This window comes from Oncorhynchus keta, chromosome 14 (genome assembly GCF_023373465.1).
Source record: "Oncorhynchus keta strain PuntledgeMale-10-30-2019 chromosome 14, Oket_V2, whole genome shotgun sequence".
Classification (NCBI taxonomy): Eukaryota; Metazoa; Chordata; class Actinopteri; order Salmoniformes; family Salmonidae; genus Oncorhynchus; species Oncorhynchus keta.
In genome coordinates, this window is record NC_068434.1 from 32,582,578 (window position 1) to 32,601,192 (window position 18,615).

An 18,615-nucleotide genomic window follows, 5' to 3' on the forward strand; every position below is an offset into this window, starting at 1 on the left:
GGTGAAAAGAAACAGTAGCTGACACCACAATGTAAACAGAAAACATTGAAAACAGGGGCACGCCAATGGAGTGCTTATGCATGCCTATGTATGTGTGCTTGTCTTGTAAGTGTGCTCTAATGATAGCTTCAGGTTTTCAATCGGTGTGCAGTGTATTAGGTGAGGATGAGAGCGTGTCTGCGTAATTGTGTACTTTCCATTCAGAAGAAGATTTTGACAAGTATATAACCCTTCTTCAAAAGGTGTTATAATTGGTGAGCACAGACAGAAACCGTACACTAACTCATCAACACTGTCAGTATCAGTTTTTTTTGGTTTATCCCCAAGATGTGCCCCTGCTTTTCAAGTAGGCCCTAAAAACCACACCACAACATAGCCACACTGTCAATGGTCAAATGAAGATGGTGCATATAAGACGATCATCCTTGGCTGTTAAATTCTACATAGTGCAATGGACTTGAATAAACACAGTGAACAAAAAAACAATAATATGAGCAGATAAAATGCTAACATGAATCTCATAGCCTTAGGAATAGGCTTAATGAGTTTTAAAAAATATATTTGTGTTAGTGAAATCAAAGAATGAGGTCACTGTGGTAGAATAATTATGGCATAACAGTCTGTGAACCCTTCACAAAACGTACTTCAGCTACTTCTTACAGTAAGATCACTACCCAGACAATAGAAATATGGCTGGGCGATATATTTAATTAATTCGATTCATTTGAATGTATGTTTTTTGCGCGATATTCCAAATCCCAGTAACGCAGAATCACATTTGTTTTGGTATTTTTTGTTTTTATGAGCGTTTATGTCTGCTTGTTCTCATATGGTCTTTTTGGTCTGGTCTCATTCGCTCCTTCTGTGCTGTGCACCTTCCCATTTATACCAGAGGTTTGCATATAATGGCGAGATGCTCAAGTCTTTTCACCCTAACAACGGGAGCCGTTGTCCCAAAGGCGGGAATGCAGGTGACAAGCTTAGGTTCAAAATAAGTGCATAGAAACGCATTGGACTTATTTTGTATATATTTTTGCGAGTGAAACCTCTTGCTTCACCGCTTTCTTCCAAGCCCCTCCTCCTACCACTCACAACAAATATGAGAGATCACTTCTTCCTCTCTGACAAACAGTTTCAACTGGCTATTTGCATTTGAGGTTTGGTCCAACAGAATCGGTCACCAACACCAAAACACATTGAGACATTATTTTACTGTAATAGAGAAGCAGCAAGAATTATATATATATGGAATTGGCAACTCGTTCTCATTCTGAGAAATAAGGTAGACCACTTGATTTCAACATCTGAACAAAGTGGACAGGCTAGCATGCTGTTCAAACAGTTGGAGACAGACAGAAGGTTGTGTTCATAACAGTTCAACCGTTTTGCCTTGTTAGCGGAATTCAGAGCTTGTGAAATTATACCTAGAGCCAAGTTGGCTAAATTTCAAATATAAATACTAGCTAGCTACTCACTAGCACGTGGGCTTGTACTTGAGAGATTGTTTATGAAACCTGTGTTAATTAAGTAGTAAGGCCTGGGGGGGTGTGGTATATGGCCGATATACCACAGCTAAGGGCTGTTCTTATGCACAACGCAACACGGAGTGCTAGGAAACAGCCCTAAGCCATGGTATATTGGCCATATATCACAAACCCCCGATGTGCCTTATTGCTATTATAAGCTGGTTACCAATGTATTTAGAGCAATGTTTTGTCACACCCATGGTATACGATCTGATATACCACGGCTTTCGGCCAATCAGCATTCAGGGCTTGAACCACCCAGTTTATAATTTGCTATAATGCCTGCTACATTATTAGAGAATAATGCATTATGCATGGTTCTGGTTAAATTTGTTACAAAATGGGCATTTTTATAGACAGACCTGAAAGCCAGATCAGTGATTATTGCAAAAAAAAGCAGGTACAGCTATTTTGATCAAATCAATACATTATTAGTGGGTCGTATGGTTATGGAAGGAATATATTCAGCCTAGGTATAATTTCAAAAGCTCTGAATTCATTAGATTATTTCTGACTGTCTTAAATGCAGTGTTTTTTTTACCTTTAATTGTACAACAAAGCTTATATATCATGAATGGCTGATAAGTTTGAAAAAAAAATGAGATATGAGTTTTAGGTCATATCGCCCAGCCCTAATTAGAAGTGAGGTGGTCTAATTATTATCAAGTGCACATCCATCCTGACCATAGATCACTTTTATTTACTTGGAAACTACATGGTAAAATGGTCAATTACACAATAATAACCAAGTCATTTCTGTACCGTAACATAAAGCGCTACCAACCTCTCATAGAAAGTGGAACATACTTGAAAAGATTTCTCGCAAAAAACATTAGTCAACCTAAAGCAACATAACTACAAAGCAGTCAAAGTTGTCATTCAGGTAGATTTTTGTACCAAAAGGCAGCACCTCCTGAGAACTTAAAACATGGTGGACCTGATAATGATATGGTGGGTGCTCACCTGGGCTTTCTCCTTGTAAGGCTGCAGCTCAGCCACCAGCCTCTCCAACTCCTGGGCCTTCTCCCTGGAGACACTCAGCTCCTGCTTGGTCTGGTCAGCCTGACCCTGCAGCTCCTTGAGCTGCTTGGCATGGTGCTCTGAGGCCTGAGACAGGGCTTGCTGCTGGGAGGTCTGCAGCTCCTTGGCCTGGGCCTCACCCTGGAGCAAACTTTTCTCCTACACACAACATATAGAGGGCAAGAGTAGCTAACATCAATCATTTGCTGTTTGAAAGGGGGAAAGTGGTAGAGTGAGGTATTCAGTGTTCATGGTAGAGACAGTAAAAAGTATATTCCTGAGAAGAAAAATGTATGCTGTTTTACAACAAACATCTAATCATCTACTTTATCCTGACCATCAACATCTCAAAGCCTTCACTGGGTTGTCACTCACCAGTTGTGTGATCTTCTCCTGCAGGTTGCTTAGCTGACCCTGATGCTCCTGCTCCTTCTGGGCCACTTCATGCTGTTGTTGCTCCTCAGAACGTGCTCTCTGCTCCTTCTCCTCTGCAAGTTGAGTCTGTAACTCTTCCAGCTTCCTAGGTAAGGGGGAGGGAGGGAGAGGGAGGTGACTCTCTGGCCAAGTGAGACAGGTGGCATTCAAACAATCCAGGGATTCATTGTAGGGGGCAGATTCAAATGTTTTTGGACTGAAACTGATGAACTGAAAACCAGGTTGATGGAAAGGTCAAACCTGTTTTAAGGATAATAATAGCAACCCATGAAAACTACAGGATCATGACAAGTTCAGCCAAGAAATAAGTGATTATACACTGAGTATACCAAACATTTGAACACCTTACTAATATTGAGTTGCACTACCCCACCCCACACTGGAACCTGAAAAGCGTTAAAAACCCAGTAGCGTTGCAGTTCTTGACACAAACCATTGTGCATGACACCTACGACCATACCCTTTTCAAAGACACTTCAATATTTAAGCTTGCCCATTCACCCTCTGAACAGAACACATATCAATCAATCAAATGTATTTATAAAGCCCTTTTTACATCAGCCGATGTCACAAAGTGCTGTACAGAATCCCAGCCTAAAACCCCAAACAGCAAGCAATGCAGATGTAGACGCACAGTGGCTAGGAAAAACTCCCTAGAAAGGCAGGAACCTAGGAAGAAACCTAGAGAGGAACCAGGCTCTGAGGGGTAGCCAATCCTCAATCCTCTTCTGGTTGTGCCGGGTGGAGATTATAACAGAACATGGCCGAGATGTTCAAATGCTGATAGATGACCTGCAGGGTCATACAATCAATTGTCTCAAAGCATAAAAAAATCCTTATTTAACCTGTCTCCACCCCTTCATCTACACTGATTGAAGTGGATATAACAAGTAACATCAATAAGGGATCATAGCTTTCACTTGGAATCACCTGGTCAGTTTGTCATGGAAAGTACAGGTGCTCTTAAAGTTTTGTATACTCAGCGCATGTTCGACGCTTTTGTGCATCGTTGTCACACGCTCATTAAATATTGTCACTAGCGGTTAACCTGATTGTCGACGGTGAAAGTAAGCCAATCTATTTGCATACGTTTGAGAACACCTTTGTTCGTGACATTTCATTTCATTGTGTACCTTTCTTTCTGAGTGAGGTCTTCATTCATTTTGGTAAGCTGTGCTGAACTGTCGCCTGATGACTTCATCATGTCTGAGATGTCACTTTGGAGCTTGGCCTTGTCGTTTGCGAGCTGATCAAGCTTCTCCTCTCCAGCCTTTAGCTTCCTCTCCAGCCCTGGGTCAGATGAAAACATCATTCAGTCAATGGTAACAAGCCTCAGTCCACAGTTGCATATCGCAATATTATTTTGGACGATATTATATTGATACTTTGACTCCCAAGTATTGCTCTGTAAAAAAAATTACTTATGATGTGCTAGGTTGCGTTAGCTAGCACTAGTCGGCTGTACTAGCTTTTTCTCCATCTTCTTTTTAAATAGTGAGTCAATGTTTTCAGCACTTATTTCCATGACTGATCAAAACTCTTTTTCTCATGCTTTCTCGTCTGTCTGCAGCAGAAATATAGTAAGCAATGTGTTTGGAACATCAAATTGCAATAAAATTGCAGTATTGAATCGCAATACATATAGAATCGTGAGAATCTGCACTGTTGGTTAAGGTCTTGTTGTATTCGGCCCATGTGACAAATAAAGTTTGATTTGAATCGCAATACATATCGGCACCTAAGTATGGCAATAATATCGTATCGTGAGGTCCATGGCAATTCCCAGCCAACATACGGTATCAGTGCATTTATATTTTCCAACAGGGCTATACATTTGGGTGAGGTTTTATTCTCGCCTGAGTAGCCTCATTTCACTGCCAAAAATAAAATTAAACCATCTAGTGTTCAGCGAAATAACAACACAATGTCAAATACAGGTAGCCTAGTTGAGTAATTAACATCCAATCACATTAACCGTTACTCTCTAGCGGGAAACCTGCACTCTTGCACAGACATTTAGAAACGTGACCATTTGAAAAATAAGCCAGCGAGAATAAAGACGACATTCAAGTAGTAAGACATGCATAAAAGCAATAGATACCATTAATAAGAAGGGGCTAGACGCATCTTATATGGTGAGCTACCAAGTGGCTAGAACAGGCAAGCCCCATACTATTGTGGTGGACTTAATTCTTCATGCTGCAGCGGATATGGCTGGGACAATGCTGGGGCAAAAGGACCAAAAAACTATACAGATAATGCCTTCATCAAACAACACTGTTTCACCCATCATTGACATGGCAGGAGATGTTTTGAAATTACTGCTTCGCATACAAGCCAGTTAATTCTATGCGTTACAGCTGGATGAGTCAACAGACGTGGCGGGCCTGGCACAGCTCCTGGTATATGTCCATTACGTTTATGGGGGGTCTATTAAGGAAGACCTAATTTTCTGAAATCCACTGGAAACCAGGACAGCATGAGACGATATTTTTAAAGTACTGGACCGCTTTGTGACATCAAATGTACTTTGGTGGTCAAGATGTGTTGGTATCTATACTGATGGTGCAAAAGCCATGACAGGGAGACATAGTGAAGTGGTAACGCACGTGCAAGCAGTTGCACCCGATGCCACTTGGGTACACTGCAGCATTCACCAAGAGGCTCTTACTGCCAAAGGAATGCCTGACAGCTTGAAAGGCATTTTGTACAGTGAAAATGGTTAACTTTGTTAAAGCAAGGCCCCTGAACTCTAGTGTATTTTCTGCACTACGCAATGATATGGGCAGCGACCATGTAACGCTTTTACAACATGCAGAAGTGCGCTGGTTATCAAGGGCCAAAGTATTGACACATTTATTTTAATTGAGAGACAAGCTTAAAAAGTCTTCTTCACTGACCATAATTTTCACGTGTCTGACCGCTTGCATGATGATGAGTTTCTCACACAACTGGCCTATCTGGGTAATGTTTTTTCTCGCCTGAATGATCTGAATCTATGATTACTGGGACTCTCCACAACTATATTCAATGTATGGGACAAAAATTGAGGCTATGATTAATAAGTTAGAGCTCTTCTCTGTCTATATTAACAAAGACAACACACAGGTCTTTCCATTATTGTATGATTGCTTTGTGTTCAAATTAACTCAAGCTTACAATGTTAAATGTGATATAGCAAAGCACCGGAGTGAGTTGGGTGCGCAATTATGCAGGTACTTTCCCAAAATGGATGACACAAACAACTGGATTCATTATCCCTTTCATGCCCTGCCTCCAGGCCACTTAATGATATCTGAACAATAGAGCCTCATCGAAATTGCACCAAGTAGGTCTGTGTGAATTTAATTTCATCAGAAGCCACTGCCAGATTTCTGGATTGGGCTGCGCTCAGAGTATCCTGCCTTGGCATATCGCGCTGTTAAGACACTGGTGCCCTTTGCAACCACATACCTTTGAGAGTGGATTCTTGGCCCCCACTAGCTTGAAAACTAAATACAGGCACATACTGTGTCTGGAAAATGATTTAAGACAGACTCTCTTCCAATACAGCCCAACATTGCACAGTTATGTGCAACCTTTCAAGCACACCCTTCTCATTAACCTGTGGTGAGTTATTCATATTTTTTGATGAGCAAATAAAGTTTTATATGTAAGATGCCTAAATAAATAGAACAATTGTTGATGATGATTATACACTGCTCAAAAAAATAAAGGGAACACTAAAATAACACATCCTAGATCTGAATGAATGAAATATTGTTAAATACTTTTTTCTTTACATAGTTGAATGTGCTGACAACAAAAATCACACAAAAATGATCAATGGAAATCAAATTATCAACCCATGGAGGTCTGGATTTGGAGTCACACTCAAAATTGAAGTGGAAAACCACACTACAGGCTAATCCAACTTTGATGTAATGTCCTTAAAACAAGTCAAAATGAGGCTCAGTAGTGTGTGGCCTCCACATGCCTTTATGACCTCCCTACAACGCCTGGGCATGCTCCTGATGAGGTGGCGGATGGTCTCCTGAGGGATCTCCTCCCAGACCTGGACTAAAGCATCCGCCAACTCCTGGACAGTCTGTGGTGCAACGTGGCGTTGGTGGATGGAGCGAGACATGATGTCACAGATGTGCTCAATTGGATTCAGGTCTGGGGAACGGGCGGGCCAGTCCATAGCATCAATGCCTTCCTCTTGCTTGACCTCTTCCATTGTCTTTTTTACCTCTGGCGAGCACATGGAGGGCTGTGCGGCCCCCAAAGAAATGCCACCCCACACCATGACTGAGCAGTGTATTATTATTTGTGCCCATCTGTCCTATTAAAGCTCTTTGTCACTTCCCATGAGCCCCTCATACCACCCTCATGGGTTGTGACAAAACACTGCACATTTGTGGCTCATTCTTTTGTGTTTAATAAATGTATTGTGTAGTGCATGTGATGGCAGGCTTACACTATAATGGTAAAAAATGCATTTGAGGAACTGAGAAGTGGTCTGTGGTCCCCACCTGCAGAACCACTCCTTTATTGGGGGTGTCTTGCTAATTGCCTATAATTTCCACCTGTTGTCTATTCCATTTGCACAGCAGCATGTGAAATGTATTGTCCATCAGTGTTGCTTCCTAAGTGGACAGTTTGACCCTGGTGCGCTGACCCTGGTGCTAGAGGGGGTACACAGCTGGAGGTTGAACGTTTGGAGGGGTATGGGGACTATAAAAAGTTTGGGAACCACTATCTACCAGAAACACTACAACAACAAACAGCAGGTTTGGAGACCCCTGGTGAAGGTTACACAACTGAACGCATGTCGGGAGAACGGTCACATTGAGCTGTGTGTACTATAGGTTAACAACCACAGTGCTGGCCGGTGTTCTGACCTGCAAGTTGGCTTCTAAGAGCCTCTGATTTGGTGGAGAGCGATGTGCACTGCTCTTCTTTTTCACCAAGCTTCTGAAGCAACTCTGAAAGAAAGAATTAAGAGACTGACACTATTAGCTTGCATCATTCAAGCGCTTAGCACCATGCAGCACAAATACATGTACTATATGTACTAATCTACTGTGTACTGCCTGGCCCTGTGGAACAATATAAAACATAATTTTTTATAAAACCACATCATTATTAGTCATTAAATTAGCTTGAAGTCAACATTTTGTCTCTAGGAATATGATACGTCTTGCTGATAAAAACACATGTAACCCAAGTAATAAGAAAACAAAGACTAACGTTACAGGACCAACATGGTCAAAGTAAATATATTTACCTTGCATAGTTTGTGTTGACTTAGTCTGATCGTCTGTGCTTTCTGACAGTTTTTGTTTCTGAGGAAATAAAACTTTGATGAATACCATCCATGCATGCTTTAGTCAGAAAGGTATTCCATGACAAACCTCAAAATGGTTGCCAATTACTAATGTTATACACAAGTTTCATCATAAGTGTATAATTGAAGGTCTACCTATAGGTAGATACTTTATCATTCCCATGAAAACAAAAAGCTAGCATTTCAATACTATGCTCTTCCTTAACTGAGCTTACCTTAAGCCTTACAGTCCCATCAGTCACGCAAGGCCACCCACTCCCATTCCCTGGCTCCTCACCACCCCACATAAGCGCTAGTACTCACCAGGTTGCCCAGCTCTTGCTCCAGAGAGCCCGTGTTCTGCTGCACAGAGGTCAGGCTCTGCTGCAAGGAGAGGATCTCCTGCTGCCTGCCCTCCAGCTCAGAGCTCAACTCACTGACCTACAGCCACAGGCCAGGGCATGACACCATGGACATGGAGGACATTTGGGGGGGGTTTAAATGAGTGACATTATGAATATGAAGGACAAGCTAAAAATGAATCCAAATAAAACAAAGTAATGACTGAAGGTAAGGGTAAATCATAACATAACATACCAGTTGTATTTATTTCATGCCTATATTTATGGAAAACTCACATGGATGTAAAATAGAAACTGGATACACGGACAATGGGAGGATGGCATGGGTATGGACCTACCTTGTTGCCCTGTGAGCAAGCTTGTCTCTGGGTCTCCTCCAGCTGGGTCCTCATACTCTGGAGCTCTTGGTTACCTTGGCCTGCCCGGGAGCGCAAAGCCTCCATAGCTGCCACCTGCTCCTGGACCTCCTTGGCACTGTTCTGGGTCTGCTGGACTAGCTTAGCCTCCTGCTCCTCCAGTTCGTTTACCTTCAGCTCAGCAGTGTGCAGTTTGACTAGCACATCCTCCATCTCCACCAGGTGCTGCTCCTCAGCACTCTCCACACTGGACCGCAGGCTCTCCTCCAGGCGCTCCTTCTCCTCTGACACGACCAGCAGCTGTTTGTTGAGCTCCCCCGTCTCCTGTGCCCGGGCTGCAGCCTCTGCTACACACCTGGCCCCAGCCTCTTCCAGTGCCTGCTTGTGCTCCACCTTCAGCCTCTCCAGGGCACTCTTGGTCTCCACCAGCTCCGTCGCCTGGGAGCCAGCCCCTTTGCTGAAGGAAACCTTCATCTCCTCCATGGCCTGCTGGTGTGAGGCAATGGCAGATTCCAGCTTAGAGCTCCACAGCTCTATGGCGTCTGCATTCTCCTTCTCGTTCTGGCTGACGTGTAGCTTCAACTGCTCGTTGTCAGTGGAAATCTTGGTGGATGAGGCTTGGAGCTGGGCCATTGCCTCACTGTGTGCCTTCTCCTCCACTGCCAGCTTCTCCCTCATCCCGGCAAGCTCAACCCGTTGCTGGTCTTCCTGAGAAGCCAGCTGAGCCCTCAGAGAGCTCACTTCCTCCAAGAGAGGGGAGGTAGTGGAGTCTGAACCCTCTGACTCTTGCTGGGCCTCCAGACGCAACCGCAGGTCATCCACCTCCCTGGTCCTCAGCACCAGATCCCTCTCTAGCTCCATTATGCGAGACTTCTCTGAAACTGTGGCCACCTATGGGACGGCACAACTCTGGCTCAAACAAAACTGTGTTCTTCAACCTTTGGAAACATTGTGATTGTACATGTACTGACAGGAAAAAAAGGGTAGCTGTTGAATCCCCCTGCCATCAGACAGGTCTACGGGGAGGAATATTTTTCAAAGAGGGTCCTATAGAAACAGATGTCCACCATAGTTGCAGTAGTAGCGTAAAGCAAGTAAACAATGCAATCCCACATTTACATAGGAGGCCTACAGTTGAAATATTACACTGCCCTCTAGTGGATATAAAATGAAACCATATCATTCCTCACACGTAATTCTTTTGTATTGAACAACACTCCCCAAGTGCTGCAGCGTTTACTGGTTTTCATCCTTACCTTTTAATCAGGGGTCGATTTAGACCAGAATAAAACCAGATAGACTTTCTTGCCAACTAATGATATTAACCTATTAATTAAGTACCTGGGGAAAAGAAAACCAGTAGACTAAGGCTCTTGAGAATGGCAGTTGAATACACCTGCATTGGCGCACACCCCTGAGGGAAGCACAGAACAATTGCTAAGGGATGGGAGTAGGACAGAGACTTACAAGAGGCGGGGGATACTAGATGGGCAGGGCAATTGGGGCTTGTAGGATTGGGGGGGACAAAGGACCACTGGGAATAAGGGATGGTTGTATGGCTACCATGTCCTAACAGCAAAGTATTTGAGACTGTGAGCTAACTGTGAGCAGAGGAACACATGGAGAAAGAGGCAAAAGAATCAGACGGCTTTGCCGTTCTCTGGGTAAAACCTAATCGAAAAATAACAAAATTGTTGTATAGTTAAACTAAAAGTATAGTAAAAAAAATAACCCTGATGTTTTCAAATGTTTTCAGTGACAGCAGTAAAGTGGTTAAGACTGCTGTACTGGTGACACACAGGAATGTGAATGGTTCATGTTTGACAAAATGGGAAGAAAATGAAAGCCTGCGTAAGATGCTGCATATTATAAAGCAACTTTGAAATTGGTTCTTGGAACTACGGATAAGGCCAACAGATAATATTAGTTGCTAGCAAGTAAGAAGATTAGACAACTACACCATTCAATGTTTACTTAGTGACATTCAAATGCAGCTACAGTGCCTTCAGAAAGTATTCATACACCCTGACTTATTCCACTTTGTTGTTACAACCCAATACAATACCTCATAATGACAGTAAAAACATGTTGTTTTTAGACATTTTTTCAAATGTATTGAAAATTAAATACAGAAATATAATTTACACAAGTATTCACACCCCTGAGTCAGTGATTACAGCTGTCTGTCTTTCTGGGTAAGTCTAAGAGATTTGCACATCTGGATTCTACAATATTTGCACAAAAAAATTCTAAGTCTTGCCATAGATGTTTAAGCCGGTTTAAGTCAAAACAGTAACTAGGCCACTCAGGAACATTCAATGTCATCTTGGCAAGCAACTTGAGTGTATATTTGGCCTTGAGTTTAAGGTTATTGTCCTGCTGAAAGGTGAATTTGTCTCCCAGTGTCTGTTGGAAAGCAGACTGAACCAAGCTTTCCTCTAGGATTTTGCTTAGCTCTATTCTGTTTATTTTTATCCCCCCCAAAAACTCCCTAGTCCTTGCCGATGACAAGCATACCCATAACATGATACAGGCACCACCATGCATGAAAATATGAAGAGTAGTATTTGCCACATTTTTTGCAGTTTTACTTTAGTGCCTTATTGCAAACAGGATGCATATTTTTGAATTGTTTTATTCTGTACAGGCTTCCTTTTCACTTTATTATTTAGGTTAGTATTGTGGAATAACTCCAATGTTGTTGATTCATCCTCAGTTCTCCCCCATCACAGCAACTGTTTTAAAGTCACCATTGGCATCATGGTGAAATCCCTGAGCGGTTTCCTTCCTCTCCGGCAAATGAGTTAGAAAGGACGCCTGTATCTTTATAGTGACTAGGTGTATTGATAAACAATCCAAAGACTAATAACTTGATTATGCTCAAAGGGATATTCAATGTTTGATTTTTTTTTGCTTTTATTTACCCATCTACCAATAGGTATTTATTAGGATCCCTATTAGACACTGCAGAGACATCAGCTACTCTTCCTGGGGTCCACATGAAACATGACATTATACATAGTACAGAACATTATAAGTCAAGGACTGAAATACATCAATTTAAAACGCCCTTCTTTGCGAGGCATTGGAAAACCTATCTGGTCTTTGTGGGTGAATCTGTGTTTGAAATTCACTGTTCGACTGAGGGACCTTGCAGATAATTGTATCTATGGGGTTCAAATATGAGGTAGTCATTCAAAAATCACATTAAACACTATAATGGCACACAGAGTGAGTCCATGCAACTTGTGACTTATTAAGAAAATGTGTTTACTCCTATTTAGGCTAGACATAACAAAAGGGGATGAATACTTATTGACTCACGACATTTCAGCTTTTCATTTTTAATTCATTTGTAAAAATTTCTCAAGACATTCTGACATTATACAGTTATTGTGTGTAGGCCAGTGACAAAAGAAAATCTAAATGTAATCCATTTTAAATTCAGGCTGTAACAAAGTGTGAAAAAAGTCAAGGGTGTGAATACTTTCTGAAGGCACTGTAAATATTGCCTCCTACCGTTCCCAACCCTCTAAGGCAGAGAAGGTCAGAAAAACAGCATATGGAAGCCAGTGGTACAGCTATCTGGAGATGCTCTGTACCCCATCCCAAGATTTTCAACATTACCCTGGCCCCATCCCCACTCCACCCCTCTTTCCAAACGCAGCGCTATGTAGAGCAAGATCCATTACCCTAGTGTCTTCTAACTCTCTCTGGAGTTTCTCAGCTTTGGTCTTTTCAAAGAGCAGGCTCTGTTCAAGCTCCTTAATGTGGGCATGCTCCAGTTTGGTCTGCGTCTGTTAGTAAAGAAGGGAGAGGAAGAGAACACAACCAGTGCCACTATCACATGCCAGCCCAACACAGAGAGGAAGAGGGAGGTGGGAAGATTTGCGGGTGGGTGGTTGGGTGGAGGAGGGTGTGGAGGGAGGTGGAGTGGGGATGGGAGGGAAAGGGTACCCCATGCCTAGCACAGGTGAGCATTGGGGATGTTGCTGAAGGAAGGTGATATGAGGATATGGGAGAAAGAGCATGGGAAATGGGGAGATGTGTTATGCTTATGGGTATGCAGAGGAATACATGCAGAATGACCTGGTGAACCACGACAGGGACAGACTATGAAGGAATGCATAGAGGCATGTGTGAACTGAGTGAGTGAGCCGGCAAATGAGTGAAAATCTAAATGGAAGAGACCCCCCCCCTCCACCTTACTCCATGACATGGAGGGCCTTCATGCACAGAAAAGGGACAGCAACACTGCTCTCTCTCTCTTTTGGGATTGCTCCCATTTGTAAAGATCATTGATCAGTAGATCAATAACGAAATACCAAAAACCCATGTACATTTATAAACAACTTAAAACAGACAAAAATCAGTAAACACGGTAGAATATGGGGCAAAACATATAAAATGGACTAGTACTCTTATAATGTAGGCCCCATCTGATAAACACCTCCCCCTCACAAAACTGATACATTCAGGTTAAAATGCCCCTAATAATTCAATGCTACCAAGTGCAGAACATTTACTTTGGATTTCAACAGATTGCAATGGGAAGGTCAGAGGTCAAGCCTGTGACAAGACTGTGAGATGGTGGAGGGGAGCATCTCCAGTGGTTCCATGCTTAGCACTGGGCCAACATGAAGGACAGGGGGAGGAGAGGACACAGAAGCAGTAACATCACTGATTGCGGTAGGTAGAGGACAACATTAGTACACCGTCAACTGTTGCCGTGTTGGTTTGGTTTTAGTTTTTTTTGTAAGTTTGTTTTTAAAAGCTGCATGCATGTGCTTAATACATTTGTTGCAGTAATTAGTACATAGACCGTTAGTACGCAAACAAAATAAGATAAAAAAGGGGTATTACTTCTAACCCTGTGGGACTCATTTTTAAAGATAACGGTTGTAGTAGAATGCCTTCAGGGTAATTGGGATGGTCCCAATTGTAGTGGCACTGTGGGGTAGATAATGACAAATCATGTTCATGTTATAACAGCCACCCTGAGCCCACTTGCTTCCGAGTATCTGAGCCGTAAACAAAGATGTGTTGCCAAGGGAGAGGCAAAAAATAGTTAGTTGTTTTCCCCCAAAATTGCCCACCTTTTCTCATTCCCATCAAATAGAACTAGAGAGATGTGTTGGGGAACAACACTGTGCTGACCTTAGTCTGATGTACCACTGGTATTTCTTAACGAGTGGAACACAGGAAATAAATAAACACCAACAAATTCCTAAAATTATTCTCGGATCAGGTGTTCACTTCAAGCAAAATATGTTTCGGAACATTCAAGCTATGTGAATCCCATTGTGTGGATTTCTACATGTTACATAGTCATGAAATGAGAAAGACCTCCAGATTTGTGCAGATCTGCCTGAGAAAGGCACTGTGCAAATTTGGAATAGTAGTTTGGGGGCGTTATTTGTAGATCAGCGAGTATGCGCAGTGCCATGCTCAGGCTGACCCTCTACAATGCGCAGTAGCATGACTTCATGGATACGAGAAGCGCATGAGAGCCAGGCTCAGTCAGATCTGATTCTGACACAACCCTGTTCCATGTGGGAATGGATGGCCTTGCTGTCACTTGTGAGTGCCATCAGCACCATAGAGAGAATGAGATTTCAGTCAGTCTCTCATTTTACAGGGCATATGAGATGGCTGTGGGAACTGGGCACATTTTGCACCACTCTAATCTCAGGGATCGGGAGCACGGATGTTGCAGAGTGAATTCATTCCAGAGAGGAACTCCAGTCTGCATTGTCATCAAAACGCGTTTACCTCAAAATGTCCCAATTTGACAAGACAGGGAGTTTCAACTGCAGTCCTGATGAGCTGCAGCGTTGGTGTACTTCTGATACACCTCAGCATCAAAGTCACTTAGGGGCAGATTTCGACTTGAGATGGGGGAATGTGAATCAAAGATTCTTCTCTGTGCATACAAAGGAAAGCCGTATACATATTTCTGGAGTGTGTGTAGAACAGTGTGTGTTTACCTCCAGATCTCCTTTGGTAATGCAAGCTTCCTCCACACGAAACTGAAGGTCCTCCACCTTTCTATCACACAGAGCACACTTCATATTATAGCTCAGAAACATTGAACACAAGAGGTCTGAAAAGGAATCATGGCTCAAGAGGTCTGAAACAGCATTTCAAATCTGAACTTGGAATCAAATTCTAGGTTCTAAATTAAACACTCCACTGTGGAGATTGGATACACATACATCACCACCACCCCACACCCCTCTGAAGCCTCACCTTTTCTCCTCCTCCAGCTGATTGAGCAGCTCAACCTTCTCCTTGTCAGCAGCCTCCACCAGGGTGCGTAATTGGTCCATCTTGGCCTCCATCTTCATATGATACACATTAATATTTATTCATTTAAACAGGTCATGAATATAGGTCCTGAGACACCCAAGAAAAAACTATCGAAGGCAGCTATATATCCGACAGCTGCCTGTAAAAAAGCAAATATGTATTTTTTTTTATTTACAGTGTTGAGCATTGACAGCAGATGGCAGTGCAGAGGTTTATGTGACATGAGTGTTTGATTGAGTTACAGCACTAAGGTGTTTTCATGGCGCCAGGTTTGTCATTGTCATGCATGACATAATACACTTTTGCTAATGAGAGTTCCAATGCTGGAACTTCCTGGATCTTATCTGTGGGGAATGTGTGTGTAAATAATCCTGAGGGCAAACCCTGTATGCTGTGTGTGTGTGTGTACACAATGACAGGACACACACGCGTGTATATATATATATATATATAAAAAAGCCATAAGGGAGAGTGCATATTGACCTGTTCCTGGTCATCTCTCAGCAGGGTCAGTTCCTGCTCCACCTCGCCCACATGGGTGGTTGCCTTGGTCACCTCTGCCCTCTCCATGTCCCGCTCCGCCATTAGCTGCTCGATGTGCTGCTGCTTCTCCTTCAGCACCTCCTGAACTGCTGTGGTGCCAGAGATCTTCCTTGAGTACCGTGATGACGTTTCTGTCAGCTGTGGTGGGGGAACGGAGAAGAGTGTTTAAGACTGGTGAATTGGGGGATGGAGTTCTACCAGACAAGACCCAATTAAAGAACAGACATCTTGTTTACACTGCAGGTGTGTACGTGTGGGCACTTATGTGTGTGTGTCTTTGAGTGTGTGTGTGTGCGCGCGCGCGTGTTTCTCACCAGGCCTGTGCGACTGGGCTTGGCGCTGACAGAGGAGGTCACAGAGCTCATGGAGCTGATGGAAGAGGTGCTGGGGCTGCGCTTCAGGCCTGAGGGCGTGGCCACCACCTTCCGCACCGTGGTCTTTGTCTTGGCCGGCGTGGTGGAGGGGAAGCCGATGCGCGTGACCTTGTGGACCGGGGCAAACAGGCCATACTTGGGTTGGCACTGAAAGTATCTGGGAAAACACAAATTAAGGGCATAAGACAAAAAAACATGTCAGTGCCAACTAAAATAAATAAATAATGTTTTACAATATATAAATAATACCCATAAGACTGGGCTGTGCTTAACTCTCTTTTATGCAAATTGGTTACCAGGGAGTGGCATATTTCTCAAACCTGTCTGATAATCCTCTCTGGTCTGCTTACCTGGTTCCTGCCACTGCCCCATCGTTTTTTCCCAGGGGCTCATCCAGTTCCACACCACACCACTCTCCCTTGGCAAAGTCCGTTTCACCAAGAAAGCGAACCACACCAGCTTTTGTGCCACCAACCTGCAGAGACGGTACAAAGAAAGAGTACAGGAAAGCCTAATAAAAATAATACCAATAATAATTTAACCTACAGAACACTTCATTACAGAAAGAACATCCAAGCGCCTAAGAGGGTAACTAACTTGGCTTGCAATAAAACCACTAAGGCAACAGTACATAATAATAATCATCAATACATGCAACCTGTCAACATCAAAGAGCTGATAAATGCATAGTCAGCATTTACTTTCCCAATTCTCTAAAGGGAGAAGTGAGAAAAGCACCCTCCCTTCAAGTGAATATTGCGAATATTTGATATTGTATCTCCAGACGAGTTTGTTTTAGTTTGCTACTATATATGGTATTTTTGTGGACAGTCCCTGTCACATTTCCTCTGAGCGTCAGTGACACACTTCCTCTCAACACAATATGTTACACAGCCTGAAGCTGACTATGAGAGAAAGAGAGAGGGGCCTTGGCCAACACTCAGGAAGGAAGGTGCTCATAAGAGGACAGAGCTTGGCTGTGAACCGAGTGACTATACACAGACACTGAGCTCATGGAGGTGTGTTAGAACGTACGTCCTCATTGGTCAGTGAGAAGTTGGGAGTGAGGTGGGTGGGTGGAGACTTTGTTCTGCAGACACATTCCTGAGTGATTACCATGGTGAAAGGGGTCAGTCATGTGACTCTGAGACCAGCCTGTATTTACGGCAAAGTCACCACACAAGGGGCAAGAGGGGGGTGGAGCCGGGGCTTGCCCAGGGGAGAGGGGGAACATTTGAGACCAACTTGCAAAGATGAACTAGCGAGCAGGTGCAGAAAAATAAGCATCGGGATAAAAGCTTCGGGATAAAATCTGCCAAAATAACCGCTGCTTTCAAAGTGTTAATGAACTAAGCCATACCAAAACACGGTCTCCATTCTTCAGCTCCCTCTCCCCCTTCTTGACCGAGCCGGTGTCTGAGAGGTTGGAGATAGACTCGCTGTTTGTGCGTGCCAGGTTGGAGGCTGGAATGACGGGCATTGCAGTTGAGGCCTTCTTGACAGAGGAGGTGTGAGAGGCCAGGCTGGTGGTGGAGGGGGTGGGTGACCCAGCCCGGGATGGAGGTGCTGTCTGAGTCCCGTTGGCCTCGCCCTCTGTGTAGGACAGCTTGGAGGGGCGAGTGAATATCCCCTTCAAGGGCTCACACTGGAAGTAGCGCACCCCTGCCACCGAGCCATCGTTCTTCCCAATGGGCTCATCCAACACAATACCAGCCCACTGTCCTGGTGCAAACTGAGCATCCCCCAGGAACTGCACCACGCCAGGTTTGTTCCCATTCACCCAGACCCGCTCCCCGACCTGGAAGTTCTCCCCGCCATCTTGCGTCCCCACTGCACCGCCACCTGGAGTGGACTTGTCGGCTGCGACTACTTTGGGTCCGGCTGCAGGGAAACGGGTGGAAAACATCCAATTACTGCTAGTGAGACAACTTCACTGAGCTAACAGATCTAACATGAAGGAGTTAGCTCACAGAACATGACACATTTACCTTGTTATTCAATACTTTCAAACTCATACCCCATATGTTATGTACCGTCAACAATTACTGTTGCCTGATATTCTATATACAAATAAACTTGGTCAAATGTTAATAACAGCTGACCAATGTACAAATAATTGTTCATTGGATGACATCATTAGGTCACACTTCACAGTCACATTTTCACATGACCTCTGACTGTCAACGATTTGAAACAAAATAGCAGCACATTTCACACGGCAAGATAAAGAGCGCTGTGTCTAAAGCCTCTAGTAGACTCACTTCACCCAATTTCTCCTGTTGAAAAATATAGGTAATCCACCATATTGGAGAGATTTTAGGGGTAAACACTACAGCCTACGGATCCAAAATGGCCAGTGACTGATAAGGTCTACAACATAAG

General features: G+C 43.5%; 1 protein-coding gene across 7 annotated transcripts in view; it reads right to left on the minus strand.

Moving 5' to 3' along the window:
* LOC118393232 (CAP-Gly domain-containing linker protein 1-like) overlaps nt 1–18,615 on the minus strand; it is a 49,868-nt gene that overhangs the window by 20,182 nt on the left and 11,071 nt on the right. For 6 of the 7 annotated variants that reach the window (XR_008063932.1, XM_052461506.1, XM_052461505.1 and 3 more), the window contains 14 exons: nt 17,594–18,114; nt 16,584–16,708; nt 16,174–16,390; nt 15,800–15,997; nt 15,257–15,348; nt 14,995–15,055; nt 12,700–12,804; nt 8,990–9,898; nt 8,614–8,730; nt 8,251–8,308; nt 7,865–7,948; nt 4,115–4,271; nt 2,922–3,066; nt 2,490–2,705 (listed from right to left, as the gene is read on the minus strand). Coding sequence is in view for 6 of the 7 variants with exons in the window: in XM_052461506.1 (XP_052317466.1) it covers nt 2,490–2,705; nt 2,922–3,066; nt 4,115–4,271; nt 7,865–7,948; nt 8,251–8,308; nt 8,614–8,730; nt 8,990–9,898; nt 12,700–12,804; nt 14,995–15,055; nt 15,257–15,348; nt 15,800–15,997; nt 16,174–16,390; nt 16,584–16,708; nt 17,594–18,114 (3,005 nt within the window). In the remaining variant the exon portion in view is untranslated. The remainder of the gene's footprint in view (nt 1–2,489; nt 2,706–2,921; nt 3,067–4,114; nt 4,272–7,864; nt 7,949–8,250; nt 8,309–8,613; nt 8,731–8,989; nt 9,899–12,699; nt 12,805–14,994; nt 15,056–15,256; nt 15,349–15,799; nt 15,998–16,173; nt 16,391–16,583; nt 16,709–17,593; nt 18,115–18,615) is intronic. The other variant, XM_052461508.1, reaches the window with a different exon arrangement.